Source organism: Cervus canadensis, chromosome 5 (genome assembly GCF_019320065.1).
Source record: "Cervus canadensis isolate Bull #8, Minnesota chromosome 5, ASM1932006v1, whole genome shotgun sequence".
In the NCBI taxonomy this organism is placed as follows: Eukaryota; Metazoa; Chordata; class Mammalia; order Artiodactyla; family Cervidae; genus Cervus; species Cervus canadensis.
The window spans coordinates 85,282,507-85,295,829 of NC_057390.1; the positions used below are offsets into that span (position 1 = coordinate 85,282,507).

General features: G+C 50.2%; 1 protein-coding gene across 7 annotated transcripts in view; it reads right to left on the reverse strand.

Annotated features, from left to right (window-relative positions):
- The window catches only part of RNF144A (ring finger protein 144A), a 123,004-nt gene that overhangs the window by 22,752 nt on the left and 86,929 nt on the right, over positions 1 to 13,323 (reverse strand). For all 7 annotated transcript variants that reach the window (XM_043469431.1, XM_043469426.1, XM_043469430.1 and 4 more), the window contains 2 exons: positions 5,263 to 5,367; positions 5,060 to 5,120 (listed from right to left, as the gene is read on the reverse strand). In XM_043469431.1, the coding sequence (XP_043325366.1) occupies positions 5,060 to 5,111 (52 nt within the window). In that variant the 5' untranslated portion in view covers positions 5,112 to 5,120; positions 5,263 to 5,367. The remainder of the gene's footprint in view (positions 1 to 5,059; positions 5,121 to 5,262; positions 5,368 to 13,323) is intronic.

The window sequence follows — 13,323 nt, forward strand, 5'->3', positions numbered from 1 at the left end:
ATATACTACACACTAGATACATTATAGCCAATATGTTATGTTATACACATTGTATCTAGTATGTATACATGCACATATCTGTACATATTTTCAAACAAAGCAAGAAGAAGTGTGCCAGAGCACAAGATGAAGAGACAAATCTTAGCTCCCCTCTCTCAGAGATAGATACATAAATAGAAATTTACTAAGTCCCTAACAGCCCTACTCATCGAAAAGCCCAAGACTCTTGTAGAAGGTGTTCTTCTTTCTTAAACACAATTGTCCTTTGAGAAGCACGCTGTGCAGGGCAGTGTGTCCTCCATCCCTTCTGATGCCGCTCCACTCCCACTGCCCCGAAATGTAAGTAAACCCTGAAGCATGGCACGGTCAGTGTCCAAAGAGGAACTCCTGTGAATGCCATGGGGCATGTGAGCAAGTGAAGGACCTTCCTAGGGAGCCTGTGGCTCCCAGCTTTGGGGGTCTTACAGCTGGCAGATGAAGTGCTCAGAAAAGACCTCCTCCCAGAACCTCCCTCCCAGCGTCCTGCTCCCCAAGGACCCTGGCTGGAAGAGTGTGGACGCTCAGGTTAAAATAAGGCTCTGATATGAGATGTACAAATGGAGAGAGTATTGGGACTGTGACCAAAGCACTTTTTAAGTAAATAAATGTTGTCAGGAGATGATGTAAACTGTCACTTTTCCACCAGTCACCATCCTCATTTGAAGGTGACTTCAAAGGGAGAGAGCAAATTGAAACCTGCTTCACTGATCCCATCTAGAATTTGCTCAGTTCAGTTCAATTCAGTCACTCAGTTGAGTCCAACTATTTGCGACCCCGTGAACTGTAGCACGCCAGGCCTCCCTGTCCATAACCAACTCCCAGAGTTTACTCAAACTCATGTCCGTTGAGTTGGTGATGCCATCCAACTATCTCATCCTCTGTCATCCCCTTCTCCTCCCGCCTTCAATCTTTCCTAGTATCAGGCTCTTTTCAAATGAGCTCTTTGCATCAGATGGCCAAAGTATTGGAGTTTCAGCTTCAACATCAGTCCTTCCAATGAACACTCAGGACTGATCTCCTTTAGGATGGACTGGTTGGATCTCCTTGTCATCCAAGGGACTCTAAAGAGTCTTCTCCAACACCACAGTTCAAAAGCATCAATTCTTCGGCCCTCAGCTTTCCTTATAGTCCAACTCTCACATCCATACATGACTACTGGAAAAACCATAGCTTTGACTAAAAGGACCTTAGTTGGCAAAATAATGTCTCTGCTTTTTAATATGCTGTCTAGGTTGGTCATAACTTTTATTCCAAGGAGCAAGTGTCTTTTAATTTCATGGCTACAATCACCATCTGCAGTAATTTTGCAGCCCAAAAAAATAAAGTCTCTCACTGTTTCCCCATCTATTTCCCATGAAGTGATGGGACCAGATGCCATGATTGTAGTTTTCTGAATGCTGAGTTTTAAGCCAACTTTTTCACTCTCCTGTTTCACTTTCATCAAGAGGCTCTTTAGTTCTTCTTTGCTTTCTACCGTAGGTGTGGTGTCATCTGCATATCTGTAGTTATTGATATTTCTCCCAGCAATCTTGATTCCAGCTTGGGCTTCATCCAGTCCAGCATTTCACATGATGGATTCTGCATATAAGTTAAATAAGCATGGTGACAATATACAGCCTTGATGTACTCCTTTCCCGATTTGGAACCAGTCTGTTGTTCCATGTCCAGTTCTAACTGTTGCTTCCTGACCTGCATACAGATTTCTCATGAGGCAGATCAGGTGGTCTGGTATTTCCATCTCTTTAAGAATTTTCCACAGTTTGTTGTGATTCACACAGTCAAAGGCTTTAACATAGTCAATAAAGCAAAAATAGATATTTTCTGGAACTCTTTTGCTTTTTCGATGACCCAATAGATGTTAACAATTTGATCTCTGCATCTGCTGCCTTTTCTAAATCCAGCTTGAACATCTGGAAGTTCACAGTTCACATAGTGTTGAAGTCTAACTTGGATATTTATGAGCATTACGTTGCTAGTGTGTGAGATGAGTGCAATTGTGTGGTAGTTTGAGCATTCCTTGTCATTGTCTTTCTTTGGGATTGGAATAGAAACTGACCTTTTCCAGTCCTGTGGCAACTTCTGAGTTTTCCAAATTTGCTGGCATATTGAGTGCAGCACTTTCACAGCATCATCCTTTAGGATCTGAAATAACTCAATAGCTCACTAGCTTTGTTCACAGTGATGCTTCCTAAGGCCCACTTGACTTCACATTCTAAGATGTCTGGCTCTAGGTGAGTGATCACACCACCATGGTTATCTGGGTCATGAAGATCTTTTTTGTATAGTTCTTCTGTGTATTCTTGCCACCTCTTCTTAATATCTTCTGCTTCTGTTAGGTCCATACAATTTCTGTCCTTTATTGTGCCCATCTTTGCATGAAATTTTCCCTTGCTATTTCTAATTTTCTTGAAGAGATAGAGAGTCTTTCCCCTTCCATTGCTTCCTTCTGCTTCTTTGCATTGATCACTGATGAAGGCTTTCTTGTCTCTCCTTGCTATTCTTTGGAACTCTGCATTCAGATGGGTATATCTTTCCTTTCCTCCTTTGTCTTTCGCTTCTCTTCTTTTCACAGCTATTTGTAAGGCCTCCTCAGACAACCATTTTGCCTTTTTTTCATTTCTTTTTCTTGGGGATGGTCTTGATCACTGCCTCCTGTACAATGTCACAAGCCTTCATCCATAGATCTTCAGGCATTCTGTCTATCAGATCTAATCCCTTGAATCTTTTTCTCACTTGCCCTGTATAATTGTAAGGGATCTGACTCAGGTCATACCTGAATGGTCTAGTGGCTTTCCCTACTTTCTTCAATTTAAGTTGAATTTGGCAATAAGGAGTTCATGATCTGAGCCACAGCCAGCTCCTGGTCTTGTTTTTGCTGACTATATAGAGCTTCTCCATCTTTGGCTGCAAAGAATATAATCAATCTGATTTCATTGTTGACCATCTGGTGATGTCCATGTGTAGAGTCTTCTCTTGTGTTGTTGGAAGAGGGTGTTTGCTATGACCAGTGCCTTTACTCAGTGACTGGCTATAATTAATAGCTCTGTTTCATGTCTAACATTTTCATATTCCATTCAGACAGGTCTCTGCTCCTATTAAGTCTGAGTCCTGTTTGTATTTTTTTGCTGCTTTGAACACAACGCTAGCAAAATATTCTAAAGTGATAGCTTTGAGAGATATTTTTCTAACCTAAGTCAAATTGGGTTCATTACTATGCAAAAGAAAAAAAAAACTTCTTTGACTAAGTCAAAGTACAGAAGAAATAACAACAGTTAAAATTATTAGGTAGGAACATTTACCCAGCTGCATTTTTAAATTCAATGTCATAGAAAGTTCATTTTCTTCTAACCCAAATAACTGCCAGTTTCTGTCAAAATTCCCTCTGGAAAATGTTTTCAGAAGAGGCTCACAGCCTCAGGAATCCAAATTAATCAAATTTATAGCTCTACATACCAACTTTTGTGTCACATGGCCATATATTTAAGCTATAAACTGCCCCAAACCAAAGAATATATGGCATTTCAATAAATAAGCACTTGAAAACAAATTTCAATGTCATCAGAACTCCTGTATGAATTTTTTTAGGTTGGCCACACATTACCTTTTTTTTTTTTTTTTGCCTTGAAAAGTGAGTCTCAAGAGGAAATGCAGCTATCTTTAGCATTTCTTTTTTAAAAAAAAAAAGGAGAAAAAAACTTTCCACATTCAGCTAAACAAGGAGTCTATGGACACACTGCTCGGGTCTATTCCGCATTCCATTCCCATCCTGACAGTGCTTTCCTGTAAACACGAAGCCCAGGGTTGTGCTCATCTCTCATGAACGCCAGAGTCAGGATACCACTAAGAGCCTATCCAGGAAGAGTGGGGTACAGACAGCAGTTGCTCAATAACCCACCCGGAAATTTTAGAATCCAGATACAGCATCTTCACAATAAAGTCTTACATACAGAGCGTTGTCTACACACGTCTGTTATTCTGCTTCTTTTCAGATGAGCCCGAGGTCCAGAAGAGACATGAAAACAAGATCAAACAAAATCCATAGAATAATGCCATCTTATGAATCTGGCGTGGGGCTTCCCTGGTGGCTCAGACACGTAAAGAATCTGCCTGCAATGTGGAAGACCTGGGTTCAACCCCTGGGTCGGGAAGATCCCCTGGAGAAGGAAATGGCAACCCACTCCAGTATTCTTGCCTGGAGAATCCCATGGACAGAGGAGCCTAGAGGGCTACAGTCCATGGGGTCACAGAGTCGGACATAGCTGAGTGACTAACACACACACACATGAACATGGCCTATTTCAAGACAGCAAAGACAAAGATCCATCCCAGACAATCAATGTGTCTTAACACTGCAGCAGCCTGGCTCCAGCCAGGAGCAGTGGGTGGGACACTGCAGGGGTGAGGGGGTCCATGCCCTTCCACCCACCAGAGATGGAAACCAGGGCACATTAGTTAGCTTCTGTGGGTGTCAGGCTAACAGGCAACCCTGTTGGGCTGCTGTGAGGCTTGGTGAGACAAGACCCCAGCACCCACTGGCCCCGTCGGCGTGCAGCAGACAGTGAGGGCAACAGACCTGTGGTCAGGGTGATGACCATCACCATTCCACCCTGCCTGACCTTGGGACTTTCTTCCAAGCTTCCTTCGAAGGCTTCCTATCTTTTAAATTCTGTGACGGCCTAAGAATTAGTCCTCAGACTGTTAGGCCTTAACCTGGCTGGAGAATAACGCCCCGTGAGGGACTCTTTAAACCACCCCCATAATCCCAGATCCCTAGAAGCAAGCTGTTCCATGGATCTTCCCTGCTACCAACTAGACCCGCCTCCCAACAGAGGCCATTCAACTGTGAGCTCTGCAGAAAACTCAAATGACAGCCAAACTTCAGAAGGCTAATTTACATCAATGTTTTCATGTCCAGTGCATCCAAATGATGCACAGTGGCATCCACCGAAGCACTCCACCCAGTTTATACACCAGATTCAATAACAGGAGTCGTAAGCGGCTGTGACACCGGGGCACCTACCTCTTTCAAACTGTAGCTTTTTGTATCTTTGCATAATTTCAGCTGCCACCATGCACTCAATCTAAGGGAAGAAACACAAGAAAAAGGAGTCTAACCATCTGAGGGCTGGAACACAATGCCAGGTCATCCTGGACAGAGCCTGGGACCCCTGACTCACTCGGGAGCCCCCGCACGTGCACCCTGATTCCCCCAGCCGTACGTGCCTCATTCTCCTGCAGGTGGCCCTGTTTGGGGCAGGCAGCATCTGGACAGCTAATCGCAGTTTCTAATCCTTCTTTGATCAAGAGCTCCACATACTGTTTCAGGCACTGAAAAAAACAAAACAGAGAAGTATCTGTAAACATCTTCCTTAAGGCTGAAGAAGCAGTGATGCATTAAAAAAAAAAAGACAAATCAAGCACATTGTTCCAGCACAGTTTTTTTGTATTTTTGCCCTGTAGTCCGTGGCAACAACCAAATTAGAGGTTATATTCACTCGACAAATATTTGCGGGGTACCTCTGCTGCACCAGGGCTGAGGATGCGGTTGGGTCCCTGTGCCCGACGTCGGCAAACACCACGCCAGTGTGCTCGGTGGGAGGAGCGGGGAGGCAAGGGAGGCTGGGGACCCGTACTCCTCAAACACACACCAGACATCAGGGTTCTGCTCAGTCCCCTGTATGCCACTGTTTCACGTGGCGCTTATAATGTTTTTGCAGGAAAGTTATGACGATGCCATCAATCGGGTGAAAACTAGGACCCCAACAAGGAAGCTGCCAGCTTCCCCAGACAGTGAGGGCAGAGCCCAGACTCCAGCGCAGCCTCACCTGCCTCTAGGCTGCCCCAGTGCCCCCACCAAGAACCCAGGTCAATCTGCCCACCCTCCTGCAGTGACCTCTCACGCAACGGGCAATGACTGGCTACCACCCCCCGCCCCTCAACTTGGCCGTCTGGCTGAACATCTGAAGTAAGTCAGAAAAGTCAGTAGGAGACACAACCCTGAGCTCATGCCAAAGTGAAGCGGCCTTTCCCAGGGCTGGTCCACTCCTGCATTACTGTCTGCTGGTCTCGGAAATCCAATGCTCCCTGAAAAGCACTTTTTAAACAACAAATAGAAGAAAAGTGATGGTCTTCTCTAGGCAAGGTCACTACCTGATATGCCTGAGACAGACCCTGAAGCACTTACATCAGATGACATCAAAACTCAAAGGGGATAAGAAACCGGACCTCTCAGTGATGGAAGCACAAAGTGAAATGTCTCAGCAGCATCTCCAAGTCCACTTCCCGTCACAGCCCAGGCCGCAAAGCTACATAGACACCTGGAACCCCGGTCTGTCCAGGCAGAGCTCAGGATCGGTCATGTGATGGGCTTGGGCCACAGCTCTTTGGACAAGAGACCAGAGGTGCCCATCCTGCTGGACATCTGCGACGGTAAGAAAGACAGTACGGAAAATCACCTGGCGCGATTCCTGATACACAGACCAGCTAAGTGAGAGTGGTGGCTGTTATCCGCTGCGTGTGTATCTTGGTGATTGGTGCCTTACAGTCACAGGTGTAAAAAACATCACAACCTTAGCCACAAGATCATTCTTTTACTTTTTTATAATTAAGTCTGTCTAAATCGAGTCTCTGGGGGACACTAGAATGCCATAAAGCGATAAAACGCCGGAAACTCTCACAATATTCTGCAGAGAGGTACACAATGAGAGAAAGCTGACAAAATACAACAGTTAAAGCTGGTGTGATAGGTACACTCAGGGGACATTTCCGACTCTAAACATCGCTGTGCAAGGACTTGCATGTATCAACAAGCAGTGCGTCAATCCTGGGGAGGGCTACCTGGGGGGTGGACATTCTATGCCGCCAGCAGGCTCGGCACAGTCTGCAAAATGACTGTTTCTGGAAGCATCTATTTGCATACTACATAAAAGGGATGGGGAGTTCTCTGGTGGCTCAGTGGAGAAGAACCCAATGACCAGTGCAGGAGATACCAGTCTGATTCCTGATCCAGGAAGACCCCACATGCCACGGAGCAGCTAAGCCCGTGAGTCACGCTCCTAAGCCTGTGCTCTAAAGCCCGGGGGGCCGTAACTCCTGAAGTCCACGCGCCCTACGGCCGTGCTCCACGACAACAGAAGTGACCACAAGCGGAAGCCAGGACACCACAACCAGAGAAAAGCTTGTGCGGCAACAAAGACTCAGCACAGCTAAAAATCAACTAATCAGTTAAACTGAAAAAAAAAAAAAAACACAAAGACTAGCAGAGAAGGAAAGCCCCTTTAAAGGAGGGAGCGATGAGGATCTGGATCTGACCAAGCATCCATGAAAACAAGCCCGGTCTTCTTCCAGATAGAAACCGGGCCGTGACTCACAAGCTGTGTTTTTCAATCTAATGGCAAAAAGATGTCTTGAAATGAACACCCAAAAATTCCAGAGAAACCTCGGTGAAAATAAACATACAGGACAGAGGCAGACACTGATGTATTCCCGACTATCGTATTAATTACAGCTCTCCGTAACCAAAGGCCTCAAGACTCCGCGTTAATCACCACCTGTGTTAGCCAACTAAACAAACAAGACTCTTAGGAGGTGTTAATCGCTCCCCTTAGACAGAGAAGAGAACAAAGCTCAGGGAAGTCAGAAACAGGACAGAGTCAGGGTCTGTAAGTGGAGGAGCTCAGCTCAAACCCACGTGTGCCTGACTCCGAAGAGATGGCGGTTTTGTTTTTTAAACTCTTGCCTCCTTCCTCCCCAATCAAGAATTCTTTCGTAAGCAATCATTTCTTACTTACTTTCTGTTACCTCATTAAGTTTCCTAATGAGGACAAAGAATCGTATGCATTTCAGACCAGCAAAGTCTGAGTCACCCCAGAGTGTGTCTCTATGTGTCCCTGGTTCTTGGGTGCCGGGACCCTCCAGGACATCAAGACCCCCAGTTCAGTTCAGTCGCTCAGTTGTGTCCGATTCTTTGCAACCCCACGGACTGCAGCACGCCAGGCCTTCCTGTCCATCAAGACCCCCAAGGCCCCCCCAAAGATGCACGGTGCTGAGGTTTCGGGGGGGTCCCACCTTGGGAAGGGGGGTCAGGAAGGTACCAGAGATAGAAAGTTGGCCAGAGGAACAAGGCCTCTCAGGAAAGGGGTGTCCACTGCACAAAGAATAGGAAGTTCTGGGAGCGGGGAGGTGGTGTATGGAGAGCTGCAGAAAGTTCCAGACTGTTCATTCTCCACTTTCTCGCCCAACCCGTTGAAACCCGGGTCCAAAGATGCAGAGGGGGTCTACCGATCTGCTGGGACCCCTGTTGCATCGGAATCCTTCGCCAAGGAGAAGGGACCGCAGAGAGATGGCTGCCCGGTATGGAGCCTGCAACAAGCCTGAACTTGGTCTGCTTTCTCCCTGGGAGGCCCATTGGTTACTGATGATGCTAACAGCTGGGAGAAATCCCCAGAAATCATGCTCAAAGGTGCCTGAATGGCTTCCGCTTATCAGGGATCCGTGTTTATAAACAGCCCACACAGGCAGATCTGAACAACGGCCGTGGGACTCCCGTGGACCGGGTTCAGGCAGATAAGACCCTGGGACCACTGCTCTGGTGGGAATGCCAGCGAACCCTCATGCCAGATGTGGGCATGCACCCCTCTGAGGCCCCCGGCCCCCCACAGTGTGAAAGGAAACAAACCCCAAGGACAGAAAAGGATGCTTCGGCGGATAGGTGCCCGCACACGTACCATGAGTTCTGCCCAGCCCCCACGGCCTCACTCAGGGAGGGTCTGCGTACCCCTCTCCTCTGCTAGGAGGCAGGCTCTTTGAAACCCAGGCTGTTTATCCTCCCAGGCCCTGGGCCTGATGGAGTGCTGGTGAAAAGCAAGGCCTTAACAGCTTGGCAGGAGAGACAGAGGCCAACAGCTGCGGGGGTGGGGGGGTGGGGGGGGTGGGGGGGGGTGGTGGTCTGTACGCAGAACAAGCCGACACGCACACGTGAACATGGACACGCATCCGTGCAGAGGAGGGGAGACCTGGGGTGGGGACCTCAGGTCACTGCCAGAGAGCCAGCTGGACGGGCATCCCAGGCCCCTCGGCGAGCGAGGAGGGCAGACACGTCCTACAGGGCTGTCCTCAGGCGGCTGGAGCCACTGCCTGGCACAGCGGGCAAAACAAGGATGCTTCATGCAAACCCCCCCCCGACCCCCAACTGCTGCCAGGGGCTGGAAACCCGAGCAGACCACCCAGCAAGCCCCGCCGTGTTATGTTCTGGCAGCAATACCATTCCAAGCTGCCGGGATTGACTTTACCCGAACCAGGGACTCCAAGAGATGAAGGCTGCTTTTGTATTAATAAAAATTTTTAGAGGGAAAAGAAAAAAAAAATCAGATTTACTTTCTACTGGAAGGAAAAAAAAAACCTCTCATCTACGTGTACTCTGGGTCCAGTGGTCTTGCCAAACCACCAGCAAGCTGTCTCCTGGACTCACCTCCCCTGAGATCTCTGACCCCTCGGGCGCTGAAGTCCAGGTGGGCCCCACAGGTGGGGGGCACTGAGAAATGTCGATGCTCAGCCCCCCGTGTGTCCCCTGGGCCTTTCCCTCAGGGTCCCTCAGGGTTTCTAAGAGTCAAAACCCAGTCAACCACTGGACCAGGAAAATGACTTTCCCTGCAGGCACTGTCCCTGGTGGAAGGATACACAAAGAAGGCCTCAGAACACCAGTTCCTGTCACTCCGACTCTGTTATCCTGCAGTCACCAGCCTCTCTCTGTCCACGTGGACGTCTTCCCACCAAAACCCCGCCAGCCCACCAGTCCAGACTGGGGTGCCCCTCCTTTCCACGGGCCCCCCGACCTGCAGCCTGGTGTCCGCGCACAGCTGACCCCACAGGCGACTGGGGCAGACGCGACCCCTTCTGAGGCCCCGTTGCCTCTCGTGGGAGGGCGTGTGACCACAGGTGAACAGAAAGACACTGGCTGAGTCCGTCTGATGGGCAATGCTCTCCCTCAAGAACACGGAGTCAACAGTTCTCAGCTGCGAGTCTGTCACTTGCTCAGATTTTCCAGGTCAACTAAACCAGCAGGCACTGGGCACCCGCTTCTCCGGAGGGCGGCTTGGGGATGGGGAGCTGTGATGGTGGCAGGAGGACCTGGGTGGCCGTCCCCGCCTCACCACAATCAGCAGGAAGAGGCAGACCAGCTGGCCCGAGGTGCGGACGCTGCTCACTCAATACTGCCACCCAGAGAGGAAGTTGTCCATCCCAGGGCTGGGTGCACCCACGGCAGAGAACCTCCAGGAGACGGTGCACGGGTATGACAGCAGGTGGATTCGAGAAACAGAGCAGGTGGTCCTGGGGGACTACGAACCCCTGGGGGTGGGCGGGGGAGACGCGGAAGCCCCCCAGAGCTGAGCCAAGTGGCAGGTGTCATCTATGGAGGCCATGGGTTCCAGGGTGCCCGAGTGGATGCACATCACCAAAAGATGTTGTATAAGAACCTGGTCTCCATGTGTGAAGATGAACCTGATGGGGCAGGATGACCAGGCCCAATCGGGGCACCGGAACAGCCCTGGCTGTGGGTAGGGATCTGGGCCCAGCCTCCGCCCAGCCTGCAGCTACACCACGATCTGAAAAACCAGCCATGAATCGTGAACCTGCCTTGGGAAGCCCTGCTGGTGCGGCCACACGCCTACTGATAAAATGCACGAGGATGCCCTTTGTTCTGAGAACTGGGCCATGGCCACAGGGACCCAGGGGACGGATGACGCCTGACCCCGGGGGCCGGACTCAGGGTGATGTTGGGAGGTGACCAGGAGGCGACAGCGCGGATGTTATATGGATGACTCGGGCCAGCTCTGATGACCCGGGAGCACTCTGGGACCGAGTCGGGCCTTCCCCTTGCTCCCCCAGCCTCACAGAAGAACATGAAGCTGAAGCTACGCCTTCTGCTCACCCGCGGAGACCAACAAACATCCGACGCTGCCCGTCCCCAGCGTGCTGGCTGAGAGGTGGAGCTCCTAGTGGGCAGCCACCGTCCGCCCCCCTCCGCAGGGAGGGTGCTCTCCTTGGGCTTCTAACCAAGCTGCAGGAGAAGCCCTGCGTCCAGGACACAGTCTATCTGCTCCAGAGTCGTGCAGGATCAAGAATGAGCATGTAACCCGACTACATCTTCATCACAAAGACCTCCTGGGGGAAGGGAAGACAGGAGGGGTTGTGAGGAAGTGAAGCCTCTCCGGTGGAGTCCGACTCTTCAGTAGCACACCTGGCTCCTCTGTCCATGGGATTTCCCAGGCAAGGGTACTGGAGTGGGTTGCCATTTCCTTTTCCAGGGGGTCTTCTTGACCCAGGGATTGAACCCAGCTCTCCCACATGGCAGGCAGATGCTTTACCGTCTGACCCTCCAGTAGGAGGGGTTAACATACAATAATTCAGGGAGCTGCAAGTTAAAGCAACAGTGGTCCCTCATGCGGATTTCTGGGGCTTCCTCCGTGTTCTCGGGCACCCAGAGTGTCCCAGGGTGGGTACAGAGACGGACATGGCACGTGGTGCTGAGCAAATCCACTGAACCGGGATGGTCATCTGAGTGCATCTTTTACGACAAATGTTCCCCAGGATGCATGGCTGGGGAAAGCTGCTCTTTTGGATTCCTGCAGTTCTGACCCCGAACTCAAGGCTGAAAGGGTTAAGAGCCTGCAGACAGCCTGCCGCGGAGCAGCTCCTCCACATGCGTACCCCACTCCGTTCATCTCCATTACACGGGTGAGGCCCACGAGGGTGGCAGGGTGGGAAACAGCCTGCATTTCAGGGCACTGACGCCCGACCCCAGCTCCAGGCTTTCTCTGGACTCCCTTCCTCCTCGAGGTCAATCTTCTTCTTCTGACCTAAAGCCTGTAATTCTCTGGTCGTTTTTTATCTTGAGAGAGCCTTCCTGCAGCCTTGCACAACTTCCTCTCTTCACTCTTCTCTTCTCAGGTCTGTCCCCAAGAAAAAGACACAGGCACTTCTGCTGGTGGGGGGCCCGGGGGCCTCCACGAGGGGACGGGGCCTTCCCCCGCCCACCCAGTCTGTGGACACACAGGTGTTTCCTGTGCTTCAAGCCACACGGAGCTGCAGGCACAAGCAGGCCTGGTCTCAACATCTTAATTCAGGCCTGGTCTCAACATCTTAATTTTTAATAAACGGTTGTGAAAAAAAAAATCACAACCATCCCCTGTTTCTTAGTGCTCCCAGCAAGCCCCCTGTGAGAAAACAGTGCTCTTTTCCTCTATTCACAAGCTCTGACTTAAATTAAGTGTCTGATCTGAATTAGAGCTGCTATCCGGTAGAAATAGGAAACTAAAACAAGGACAACAAATGAAAGGCGGGGTGAAACCACGGCGGGGTGAATGAGCGACCTCACAGAGGAGGAGAGCCGTGGTCTCGGGAGGCCCTTCCCCCGATGGCATATTGGGGGCGACAGGGAGGGGCTGGGAGCTTGCTGGGAGCTTGCTCCCGGGCACAGCTGCACAGGGAAGCCAGCCAGTTAGCTGAGACTGGAAAACTTCCCTTCAGGCAAGAAAAGAGGCAATTTTGCATAAAGGGGATTCTTTAATCCGGCCAGACACGGCTGGACCATTCCAGTTCACCCTCCAGAAATGAAAACGCTCTGTGTTCTTGGGCTGGAGGTCTGTCTGTCCATCTACCTCCCCCAGGGCCCTCTGCCTCCCATCCTTCCCCAGCTCAGAAAATGCCCCCAAACAGCTTCCTGTGCTCCAGGTTGAATTTCCTTTCCTGGGGCTTCAGTGAGGCAACATTGCTTGGCCACCAAGCATGCAGCTGAGGCCGACTGTCTGCGATTCAATCCAGCCGCGTTTCCTGATTATCTATCAGGGTGATTAGATAGCATCACAGACTCAATGGACATGAATCTGAGCAAATTCTGGGAGATGCTGAGAGGACAGGAGAGCCTGGCGTGCTGCAGTCCGTGAGGTTGCAGAGAGCGGGACACGGCTGGGCCACTGAACAACGGCAGTCACGGGTCCCGCTGTAAACCAGGTATTTGGGGGCAGAACTGTGCCCTCAGGAAGCCAGGGTCTACCATAAAAGGAAGTCGGATACACAGACTTAAATGACTGCAACCTCCGTCTCCTTATCCGTAAAAGGTAGATGATGCTACCAAACGAGCCTACATTTCAAGGAGATCAACAGACAAACAGAGAAAGGGGCAGGAGAGAAGAAGCCTCTGGGGAGGCAGCTGCGAGCAGACGGAGACTAACCAGGACATCTGAGCGACACACAGGCAGGCCGTCTGGAGAGTTTACTTAACAC